Below are 12660 nucleotides of genomic sequence, written 5' to 3' on the forward strand. Positions count from 1 at the left end.
CAAAAGACTTGGTGCTATGGCACCCAGGTTCTAGTCCTGGCAGATATGCTGTGTGACCTTGGGCTGGTTCCTTCACCTCTCTGAGCCTAGATTACTTATCTAAAAAATAGGACAAATAATACACACCTGACAAAAGGCTTGTGCCCATGTACCAAAACAAGCTGTGAAACTCCTGTGCTTCTGAGCAAGAGAGCCTCCTGGCTGCAGTGTCCTTGGATTTTACTTTAGAATGACTTAAAAAGGAACCATTAAAACAAAATACTGCAAGTGAAATAATTTCAGAAAATTGTCAATTAGGGTGAAAAATGTTTTGAGAGTCAGAAGAGGTGCCCAAACCCTCACTGAGAAAGACCGTTCCTGTTCTCGGGAGGTGTCTCCTGTCGTTGATCTCTGGGGACTGACATGTACCAGGTGTGTGGTTAGGGGGCCTGGGAGGGTCTGGTACGTGAGTCTTACCGGTAAGCAACTGGAGGTCCGGGAGGGGCTCGGAGAGGACCCCCCGGCACTGCTCTTCCACCGGCAGCGGGATCACCAACAGCCCGTCGGCCAGCTGGGGAAAGTCCTTGATGAAGTTGTTCTCCCTGTGGAGAGGAGCAGAGACACTGCCAGATCCAGAAAGCAGAACCTGTGGGCTGCAGGGCAAGGCTGCCACAGTCAGAGAAGCCTCTCCTGGGTGGTGGCTTTGGTGTGTATGACGCCTCTGGCTCCCAGAATCCCAGCTCTGAATATGTGATGGTAACTACAAGCTCCCGAGTCAGGCAGGCTTGGGTTCAAATTCTGATGCCACTATCTACTGGCGTTATGACTTCGAGCAAGCTACTGTTCCTCTCAGAGCCTCAGTTTCCTTGCCCATAAAGTGAGGCTCAGATCTCAGGGCTGCTGTAAACCTAATATGATAAAGCTGCCAATAGTTTCAGACACTCTCCAATGCTCCATAAACCGCATATTTGGCTGCTAAACATCCTCTTGCCAAAGCAATGACAATGTTGAATCAGGATGAGAGGGAACAGAGAATCATAGTGGGGGGCGTGTGAAGAACCGGGGGCAAGACGGAGCTAATGAAAGGAAGACATGGAAAAATAGGTGTTAAAGTGGCAGGGCCTGGTGAGGCTCTTTCTTTGTCTGGCTCAAACGCCTTTTACAGATGGGAAAACAGGCTTGGAGAAGGGGAATGACTTCTGAATGACCACCATGGGCTAGATGCAAACCCACATCTCCTGACTCCCAGCTCAGTGCTCATTCCCCTGCCTGAACTTTTTAAGGTACCTCTACCCCTCCCCTGTAGGACAACCCCAGGGAACAGGAGGTCACTGTGCAGAACTGCCCCCTGAACAAAGGTGGTTTTCCGAGGATGGTGGAGATAGTGAAACACAGGGAGACCGGCTTCATCCTTCTACCACCGGTTCTCAACCTGTGGGTCATGACCCCTTTGTAACAATGAAAATACATCCTGCATATCAGATATTTACATTCCGATTCATAACAGTAGCAAAATTACAGTGATGAAGTAGCAACGAAAATCATTTTATGGTTGGGGGTCACCACAACACGAGGAACTGTGTTAAAGGGTGGCGGCATTAGGAAGGTTGAGAACCACTGTCGTGCCTACAAACAGGAGGCCTGCTGAGGGGTGGGCTTCCTATTCCTGGGGTGTGCAAACTGGAAACTTGACCTCCAACAGGCGCGGATGGTATCAAGAGCATTTCTGTATTAAATAGGATTTTTCAGGTCCCTTCTTATTCAGACAACCTCAGAGTTAGACACGTTAATTAGAATCTGGGGAAGAGGAAAAGAGGGAAGAGAAGAACAGGGAAAGAGGATGTTTATTACTTCACTTTGCCACCTGGAATGGACAACCTTGAAATGAAAACCAGAAAGACAAAAACACAGATAACGTGATGCCAAAGCAATGCCTTTGAAGGCTGGATCTCGGGCAGTTCAAAGCAGCTATGAAAGTGTCAAGTGGCCTGGGTCACCTTGCTGTCTGTACTCTATGTTCCTGCGGCGTCCCACCCCAGGCATCTTTGAAGCTTATCATCACATTCTTTGAGCAAGGACGCAATGCTACCACCACCTTCAACATGACCGGTATCACCACCCTTGTCATCATCACTGTCATTGTCATCTCTTTTATTTATTGAATCCTTATACTTTGCTAGGATCTAGCTAAGCACTTCATTTTATCATTTACTCCTCACAACAACCCTGCAAGATAGATATTATCATCTTTACAGATGAGTAACAGTTACAGCTGAGTAACATGAGCTCCAGTGTTAACAGGTGGAAGAGTTGGGATTTGGACCCAAGTTGGCTGAGCCTGGGGATGTCTGCCTGGGCATACACATGAATGATGGGGAGTTTTGAGGTCCACACTTGCCATTTAAGCATAGTCTTGTGTGTGGGCTTGCCGTGTCTATCTGTGGAGTCACACTTGTTTATGTCTGTGTGTGCATGTGACCATGGGTGCTACTAAGTGGTTAGTCTTTGGTCTGCACAGCTTGGAGTGAGGAACAGCAATGGGTATAGGAAAAGACAGATTTCCAGTCGATAGAAATGCCACCAGGTAGAGTATGACCCTAGCCAGGGTTTAAGGTACTAACTTTTCTCCTGCCTCCTTATGAGATGGCCTCTGGTGATGCTGATGGTGGTGATGGCCACTGCTTCCCTCAAAGATGTAGTGGGATGGAGGGGTATTCCATGCCCTGGTTGGTCACTAGCGTCCACTGAGCACATCCTCGGGGTGGAGGCTTGTCCTGCAAGCTGTGGACATGCAGCTAGGCTTGATTGCTTGTCCTCTAGATCTTCCCAGCCTAGTGGGAGACATACAAATCTCCCACACAGAACAGTCACTGGGGCCTGTTATCAGGAATTCTTGGTGGATTAGATGCCTCTGGGCAATGGTCCCTTCCCCATGTGACCCCAAACACTTGTTTCCTGGGTAGGAGATGCCAAGGGTGGGGGGTGGCAATGACTCTGAAGCCTGGCCTCTGCTTCTGCCCACACTACATTCTAGCTATTAACCTGGACCAAACTACATGAACCTCAATGTTCCTATCTGTAAAACGGGGATCATAAAAGCTATTCAGGCTGCCTTAATGAGAAGCAGTAATAACAAAACCAGTTACTAAGCACCTACTGTGTGCATCGGGCACAGTTACAAGTACTTTACATTGAGTCTTTATTCAAATGGGACCTCTCAGAGGCCACACTCCTTATCCCTGCTCAGGTGCTGAGTTCTAGAGGTCCTGCCTGTGACAGACGGAGGCTGTTAAAGCTGAGAGGACTATAGCGCCCCTGGGTGCATGAAGCCTGGACAGGCTGTGCCCAAGAGCAAGGGCTGCTGCTCCTTGAACTGTGAGTGCACAGCAGAGGCTGTTTTTAGTGTGACCTCACCAACGCTGTGGGATGGGCACAATTATGTTCCTCATTAACTGACAGGGAAAAGAGCTTCCGAGATGTACAGGGATTTCCATGGACTTGCCTACTGAGTGCATTTGAGGACTGAGATCTGAAGGCAAATCCATCTTTTTTTTCACTTTGCCACCTGGGGGGTCTCACACTTCGAATCTCTGGAAATGTTTTTATAATTGCAGAGGAAGGCAGGTAGCACCATTCTCCGGGCCCCCGCGTGTCTCTCCTCCCATCTCTCTGCCTTCTTGTCAAGGCCATCTTGGCTTTGTGGAGAAATCTGATCCTAGGGGGAGCCTGGCAGGTGGGGGGCCTGGCAGTGATGCCCCTTCTTGGAGGATAGCTTTTCCCCTAAGCTTCCAGGAAGCAGAGACACCCACAAGAAGGAGGGAGAAGATGGAAGGGTGGGAGTTAGCCGGCGAGTGGGGGAGGCTGAGCGAGGAGGTCGGCAGGTGAGGAGAAAGCGCCAGATGAGGACACTGTGACAGGGTGGCGGCTTGGTCTCTCAGAAGTGGGTACTTCCCAGCCGCCTGTGCAATGCCATGAGACTTGCATGGCCTCTGCCAGCAGAGGGCGCCCAGGGCCTTCGCATCAGTCAGCTCTTCCAGGAGGCAAAATGCAGATGGAAATATGTGCACCCGCCCCAGGGAGATTCCTCTAGGCTGAGAACCTCAGGGCAGCCCAGGCAGCAGCTTCCCAATGCATCCTCCTGGGAAAGGCATAGTGCTGGCTTAAAGGCAGGGGTACTGGCTTAAACTTGTTAGCAGAAACCAAATGCAGATTCTCAGAGTTCACGTGTATGTATGTTTCTTAGAATAAGTGCTACATACTGCACTGCTGAATGTCACTACAGTCACCAGATGGCCAAGGGGAGTCCTTCGAAGGTGACCGCAGTGACATTCAGCAATGAGGTATGTAGCACTTTTTCCTAGCATGAGTTCACAACATCTGTTGTCAGACTGTGTATCAATCACCATCAATGTTGTTTAAGTTAGCGAGAATGTGTGTGTAGATTTTAGTCTCACACAAATTCCCTGAGACAGTGACTGTCATTGTTCCCATTTTATAGAAGAAGAAACAGATGCTTAGAGAGGTCAAGGCATTTGTCTAACCAAGACCGAGAGCCAGGAAGGGGCAGTGTCCAAAATCATATTCCAACCACTGTAGCTTGGTGCCCAGCACTCAGCAAGCACATGTTCAACAGATCGATCCAACGCCTGTGCTCTTGATCATCTGGAGATGAGACCAGGTGGTTCTGTTGTTCACGCCACAGGGGAGTGTTCTCTGTGTGCATGGATTTCCCCGAATGTGCGTGTCGATGTGTGTGTTTATTTAAATGGATGTCGTGTTTCATTCAGCAACAGGGTCACCGCTTAGACAAACATCTCTCAAAAGATACCTATAAAAACAGCTCAATCACACTACAGGGAAATGCTTCATCAATTTTTTTAAATAGTTGATCTGGGACCATGGGGACTCTGGGAATGAGATGTCTCATTCATTCCAACTTATGGAGGGTCTACTCTATTTCAGGGACTGTTTTGGACATTAGGGACACAGCAGTGAAAATCAGAGGAGGCGTCTCCATTTGTGAAGGCCAGAAGGAAACACAAATGGATTATCTGTAAGAGCCCCAACAATCCAGCTCCTGCTGCCTTATTTCTTGAGCCGCTGTTCCCTGCACTACTGTTCTCCCGCTCTACCAAACATCCATGGGCATGTTCCCGTCCTGCACTGGGCCCCACTTAGGACTTGTCTCTCTGTCAAGTTCCTCCCCTGCTCTACACCTGGACAGCTCCTACTCATCATCACCACGCCCCTGTCTGTGAGTTCATCCCAGAATCTGTTCTCCTGTTACACACTCATAGTATCTCACTCTTTTCTGCCATGAAGGGCTCAGCAGTTTCTAACCATACACGTGCTCACGGGAGACACAGTTGGACCCTTGTCTGTCCTACTAGACTGCTAAGGTCCATGAGGACCAAAACTGTGCCTCCAAGGTGCAGCTGCCTCCCCAGGACCTGGCAGTGCCAGCAAATAATTGAGAAAAATGGAACAAAAAGCAGGTGCACCATGGACATGTGTCGAAGCAATGGAGGAAGGAAACCCAGAGACAATGGAAATGTGTGTGTGACCTACATCTTGTGACAGAGCCTTTTCTGGGATTTTGCCACAGAGTCTCCGAATGCTTTAAGATCTGAGGGACACGGAATTTGAATCTAAACTTCCAATCATTCCATAGAAGCTTCTAAACCCTAATCTCTTCCCTTGAATTCCTAAGGGCACAGACACATTGGCTCCCCCAGAGCTTGGACAGAGGGGATAGAAGCCACTGAGTTAGTTGGAACCGGATGGGCAGAAAGCATCTCCCTAAGCAGGGGTTGACTGGGCCTCCCCTGTTGGTGTGCACATGGGCGTTCAGGTGGGAGTGGGCTAAGGTGACCGACATCAGCAGACAGCAAAAGCTCCTCTTCCATAACCCTATTCCAGTTTTCCCCAGCTAGAATAAATCTTTCCTCTCTCTTTAATCTTATGCACCTTGTTCATGAAAAGATTCCGGGAGTAGCCTTGGAATATGGTGGGAGAACATGGGCTTAGAAGCCATGTGGGCATGGTTGTGCATTCTGGCTGCGTGACCTTGGGAGAGCCACTCAAATGTTATAAGCCTTAGTGACTACATCCATGGAATGGGGGTGATGAGTTTAGATTCAGAGGTCTGGAAAGAGAATTTACGTAAAGATTATCTATAATGCTGTTTTCTTGAATCTCAAACTTAGATTCTGAATCTCTTGAAGGGTCTCAGAGAGATGGACATGGTGCCAGTACATGATCCTGAACATCTGTCAAACATCTGTGCAGAGATGACAGGCAAGCCTCTTACTCTCCAACGCTACCTGTGCGTGACCTCTAAGAGACACAAATCCTACAAAGCTTTTCCTGGCTTTCTTCTGATCAGCCATGCTCACAGCAAAGACAAGCTAGAGGCCTGGACTCTGCCACTGGCCCCGTCTTTCCCCAGGTCTTGGCTCCCTCTTATACCCCTTCTAAGAATATGTGTGAGCATTTTGGATATATTAATACACAGCAACCAGCCAGAGTCATCACCCCTCAGTTCTGGGGGAAATTAGCATTTAAATTGAGGTGTTTTTCAGCGAGGTAAATTACCTGAGAGCCAGCCAGCCAGCCTGTTTTTATTTGGGGAAAGCTAGGAATCTTGCTCTGGGAGCTATTGACTCTGCAGGAAGGGGCCTGCTGGCCATTGTCTGGCCCGTGGTTCTTCCTCAGCTGCCCAGAAGCCTCCATAAAGGGTTGCATTAAACTCCCAGCACTGATGAGGACATTTCCCCATGCTGTGCCTTGTCCCTCACCCCCAACTGAACCAAGTCTATCTGTCAAGCTAAAGGAGTGACTTCAGCAGAGATCTGATGTCCTTCTTGAACAGAGTTGGGAGCCCTGTTCCATCGAGGCTCTGTCCCTGCTTGGCTATGTGATGTGGGGAAGCTACTCCTCTTCTCTGGAACTCAGAGGGGTGGGGGTAGGACGGCAAAACATGTTTGTTGGAAGCTCAGCTTGGGGCTTTTGGGCTAGATTTTGTTTATAGCTGCTCTGTAGGTGCTGGAGTCTACATGGTCTGCTGGTGATTAAACTGATGTAACACCGGCTTATTTAAGCCCACTCTGAAGCTCTCCCTCCCTGGGGAGCAGGTGGAAACTCTGTTCTTATATGATCTACTTCTTAATTATGGGTCTTATTTTAAGTTCTCTGGTCAAACACTCAAGACTTAGTTATTCTTGGTTTGGTACCTTTAGCTCAGTGAGTAGGGCATTGGCCATATACACCAAAGGTGGTGGGTTTGAGCCTGGCCCGGGCCTGCTAAACAACAACGATAACTGCAACCAATAGCTGGGCATTGTGGCGGGCACCTGTAGTCCCAGCTACTCAGGAAGCTGAGGCAAGAGAATCGCTTAAGCCCATGAGTTGGTGGTTGCTATGAATGTGACCCCACAGCACTCTACGGAGGGTGACAGTGAGACTCTGTCTCAAAAAAAAAAAAAAAAAAAAAAGCCAAAAGACTTAGTCATTCTTTCATATGGCCTTTCCTTCCTTCCTTCCTTCATTTATTTAAGATTCAAGAAATGTTTACTATTATGTGCTTTAGGAATACAGTAATAAAAATGGGATTCTCTGCCCTGTAGGTACAAATGCTTCCTGTGTAGATGTGCACATGCCGTCAAGGTAAGTAATGTTTTCAAAAACGTTAAAATGAAGCAGCACTTTTCATTCTCTGGAAATCATATTGGAGCTTTGCATCCCAATGCCGACTTTGTAATGTCTTGAGTTGGACGACAGTTTTAAAAGCCAGCCTGTGCTGAAAGTGAAGGTCCCCTTCTCTATCATGAGCTGGGCCTGCCTACACAGATCAGTAGGTCTTATTTTAATGTGCAGATGTGTGGGTGATGACTTCAGAGGAGTTCCCACCAGAAAGGAAAGGGAAGTAGGAAACTCTCCTTCTTGCCATCAGTGCTGCAAGGAATTGTGCTAATCAGCTGTGAGGGTCTCCGTGATGCTCCTGGCCTTTTAGAAATCAAATCACCCCTCACTCACTCCAGTGTAAGGATGGTTTCAACAGATGCTTAAGATGTCAACAAAGGGCTTGGAGGAAATCTATGGGTAGTTAAGCAGGGGCCATGGGGTTTTTTCTCCCAGACTCCAGGTACGGTCTGGGGAGTTTGCAAGCCCTTGCAAGCCTTGGCTCAGCAAGCCAACAGGAGCCCCCATGAGAGGTTGCACAGGTGAGGAAGAGGTTTGAATTCAGCCTCCAACTCCTGTACCCACAGGGTAATGGAAACTTCCTGGCATAAATTCTTTGCTTCCATAAAGGCAGAGGTGGTGGAGGATGCTGAGATTAGAACAATCAGAAAAAAGGGGGCTTCAGAGAATAGGGCAATAATGACTTTGGACTTTGACAGTGGGTTTGACTATCTGTCTCTCAAAAGATTGCCCCAGACTATCCATGTCATGATGGGTGCCAGTACAAGGGCCCAGAGCCAAGCTCAAACAAATCATAGGGCAAATACCAGCAAGGATGAGCAAGACCAGGTTTGTACCAGAGACCTTGCCAGCAGCATCTGCCTGCACTCTGGCCAAGCCAAGGAGTAGGGGAGACTGCAGGTCAGGGAGAGACAGGCTGAGGGGAGTTGAACTTTGAACAGAAGTTTTACATCTTTAATCAGCAAGTGGAAATACGTCTTTGATATCAGTGGAATGGAAACATGAAGGAATGATTATGTCCATTGTAGAAAATGAAGACTACAGTTTTCTCATACTGCGTTATAGTGAAAAAATGTTTGAACCCTTTAAAGTGCAAATGGATGGTTATAGAGTGATAGTGTTTAAGGTTCATGGGGGAAGGTCAGGGACCAAGGAGTATAGACAGGGAGCACTTAATGCAGACTGGGGGATTCAGGAAGGCTCCCTGGAGGAGGTGGGTCTTGACAGATTGGGAGAGATTCTCCAGGGAGAGGACAAGGAAGGGAAGGGGGAAGAGGGTGAGACCCGGGGGGAAAGAATAACATGCACTGAAGTCCAAAGGGGGGAGGGGAGAGAGAGAACGAGAAGGAGGATAAAACACTCACATGGAAACCATTAGAACCTAAGTCTCAAGATGCTCAGGCAGCAAGAGCAAAGCAAGGCTGGGATGGGCCTCGGGATGGGCAGGCACGAACCCGATGTTTCTGGCTCTTTTAAGTGATGTACAGATGTGGACTTTATTCTGAAAGCAGGAAGGCCCCTTGTAGGGCTTTCAGCAAGTAAACAGCACCATCAGTCTGGATCTTTAGACACAGATCCTGGCTATAGAGTAGAGAATGGGCTGAAAAGGGAATAAGCTGGAAGCAAGGACACCAGTTATGAGGCTCTACAGTAATCCAGGTAAGAAATAATGAAGTGGTCGTACAATAATATAGACAAGAGGCTCGGCAGGGAGATCCAGGAAGTAGCAGCGGCAGGTCCGCATTGTCACCCGGAGTGTGGGATCTGTGGAGCAGCTGTAAGCCCCAGTGCTCCAAACCATGCCTCCCCCAGCCCCAGTGACTCCAGCCACCTGCCTCCCCGAGATTCACTTACTACTGAGCACAGGAGCCCTGCGCACATGCTCGTGTTTACAGCCACGGCCAGAGAACAGACCGGTGTGCTTCGCCCCACACAGAAGTCCTCAGCCTCCTTTCTGTCTCTGCTGTCTTCGTCCATCTCTCGTTAACTGCTTAGCTCTCCGGAGACTCAAGCCAATCCCCAGCATTTTACGCTAGATCAGCCCCCTCTCAGATGGAGGCTCTCAGGGCTACTGTCTCTTCCATGGCGGAAGGCAGCTCTTCCTTCCAGGCTGTTTCTAGAATCAGGGCTGCTGAGTGGCTTTACTGGCTGCTCAAGGGCCCACACGTGTGGGACCATCTCATCACAGCTGATGCTCCCAGAAATAGGCATTACTGTTCCCATTTAATAGCGGAAGAAGCAGATGCGGGGCAGAAGAGTGACTTATTTAAGGGCTCCCAGGTGTTTTTGTCTTATTTTGTTTTGTTTTGGTTTTTTTTTTGCAGAACCAGGACTGGCTACCAATCTATGTTCTTAATTTCCACCCCAGGCCTGTTTCTGCCTGTATGTTCTGAAGGGTCAGTAAGAATGACCACTCTATCTGCCTGATGCCCTCCCTCTCTGAACCTGGAACCCCTTCAAAGCAGGGGCAGTGTTTGATTCTTCTTTTGACCTTCTCTGAGCCCTCCTGTGGGCTTCTTAGACCTCATGGTGTTACTTCCTCTAGGACACTGTCCCTGGGCCCCTGTTGGAAGCAATGTCCTTCTGTTTCCACAGCACTAGACTTTGGTCCTGACCTCAGGGTCATCATCTCTGCTAGGTTATTTTCTCCTTGTTTGTCTTTGATCTCAGATTTGACTCTCAATGTCCCTGGGATCTACGGGACTAGTCCCCCTCAGGGCTCTTCCTCCCCACAGCCTGACTCCTGAGTCTAGTGACAGAGGTGTGGGCCACCGTCCCCTCTCACAGGGAGGCTGCAGTGGGCTGATAACCACGCTCTCTGCACTCAGCTGCGTCCCCTCTAACTCTCGCACCTTTCTGTGGCCAGAATGATTTTCTAAAATGATGATTGTAACACAAATCATCATTAGCTCCATGTACCAGTATTTTATCGCTGACATAACAAATCGCAAGAAACTTGGTGGCTAAAAACATCAACTTAGTGTGTAATAGTTCCATAGGTCAGAGGTATGGTGTGCGATTCTGGGATAACATCTAGGTGTCAGCAGGGTTCCACTCCTTCTGGGGGCTTTGGAGGATCCATTTGTCTCTTTGTACTTATTGAGGCTGCCGATGTCCCCTGTCCTTCTTCCTTCACCTTCAAAGCCAGCTACTGCCAGTCCAGTCCTTCTCACACCACACACTCTCACCTTCCCTGGTCCTCTGCCTCCCTCTTCCACTTTAAGGGCTCTTGTGATTATATTGCCCCCACCCCCATCATCCAGGCTCCTCTTCAGCTCAAGATCAGCTGATTAGTAACCTTATTCCCTCTGCACCCTGATGTCCCCTTCTGGAATGAAAGGGAACTTGTTTTCAGGTCCCATGGACATCACCAGGGGGTATTATCCCACCTGCCATGCTCCAGTTGTCTTTAGTTGAATTTCCTCCTCCACAGAAGGATTATGTTACCGTCTCTCCCTTCATTTGGGGAGATGCCCCTTCTCTGGGTCCCTGCTAGCTTTTTCACACTAGAATGTTTTTCCGGGTCACTCTTTGTTTTTCCCTCACTGGACCAAAGGCAGGGACCACCTCTGCCTTCTTCAATGCTGTGCTTCCAGCCCTAACACAGAGGCTGGTGCTTGCACTAGTAAGTGCTTATTCAGTGAATGAGTGAGTAGCTCTTAGCAGAGTGAAACTGTAGGGGAGACACCGTTCAGCTGGGGTCCTGCAGTCTCCCTCCCACGGGGCCCACATCATTGCCTTATTCATTTTTGTCTCTTTTCCCATTCTTCCTTTTGTTGTCGAGAGATCTAGCACACAAAGTAACAAGTTATAACTTTAAGGCTAACATCATTGATTGATTACAATATACTGGACGTTGTTCTAAGGACTTGGGACACATGACCTCATTTCACATTCCTAACAACCCTGCGGAGGAAGTCCGCTTTTCTGTTATTTTCTTAAATGAGGGAGCACAGAAATAAAGAGGTTAAATGCACAGAGCTTAGAAGCTGGGCTGTGAATACCCTGACCCTGTGCTCTTAAACACTATGCAAAAATATGCAGCAAACGTTTACTTTTGCCCCTAAATGATATGCTGCAAAGTAAAGGTTGACACGTTGCAAATGCCAATGCCGGCTGCATATCCCAGAAGGGCGTCCTTCATTGAATGCGTACCGAGTGTTAGGTGGTCTGCCGGCTTTGTTTTGTTTCTAGCCTTCACAACGATCCTGTGGGGTAGGTAGGTATTGTCATTGCCCCGACGGAGGTGAGGTCACTCTCCCAGAGTCACATGTGATTGAATCATGGCTGTCCGGCTCTATCTCTGTGACCACGATCACACCTGTCTTCTTCCCTCTCTTACCGTCCTCATTCCTGCACATGTGTGCATGAACCCACGTGTGCACACACACACACATACACAGGGAAGCCTGGCTTACACGTGTCTTCCTTGTCTAAATGCAAAACCGCTTCTACCAGTGGCACCAAACTCACTTACGAATTCCAGGCATGACCATTACTAACTCCTGCCCTGGTAATTGCCGGCCCTGGAATTGAAAGAAATTACAGGCTAGAGAAACATTATCTTCTCGGCCACTTCGCCCTCCATCTCCTTGCCTGTGTGTGTCAGCACCGGGATTCCTTGTCCTGTCACAACACCGGGAACAAGCTGAATTGCTGTCACTGGGTCCTCTGAACCATCTTCCCGAACTTTTCCCTCCATTTCTCAAGGGAAGACATCGGGGGGCTCTGATACCTTCACGTAAACCGTCAGAGGAGGATGGAGGAAGTTCAACATCACCAGCTCCAACCTCTGCATTTCCTGACCAAGTACCACCATTATCTCTGTTTTTCAGATGCTATATAAATGAGACTCAGAGAGGAAAATTCACCTTGCCCCAGAATCCACAGCCTAGATGAAGCCCCACAGAGATTGCAACCTAGAGCCTGCCTCCTTAAGAGAGCTCGGGGCCTGGACCTCAGGAGGCCCTGGTTCACAGT

General features: G+C 48.7%; 1 protein-coding gene across 1 annotated transcript in view; it reads right to left on the reverse strand.

The window, feature by feature from the left end:
- ASTN2 (astrotactin 2) overlaps nt 1-12660 on the reverse strand; it is a 655276-nt gene that overhangs the window by 266187 nt on the left and 376429 nt on the right. Inside the window, exon 12 of the mRNA XM_012802447.1 lies at nt 457-581. Within this exon, the coding sequence (XP_012657901.1) occupies nt 457-581 (125 nt within the window). The remainder of the gene's footprint in view (nt 1-456; nt 582-12660) is intronic.

This window comes from Otolemur garnettii, unplaced genomic scaffold (genome assembly GCF_000181295.1).
Source record: "Otolemur garnettii isolate 467f Iridium unplaced genomic scaffold, OtoGar3 scaffold00014, whole genome shotgun sequence".
Taxonomy (NCBI): domain Eukaryota; kingdom Metazoa; phylum Chordata; class Mammalia; order Primates; family Galagidae; genus Otolemur; species Otolemur garnettii.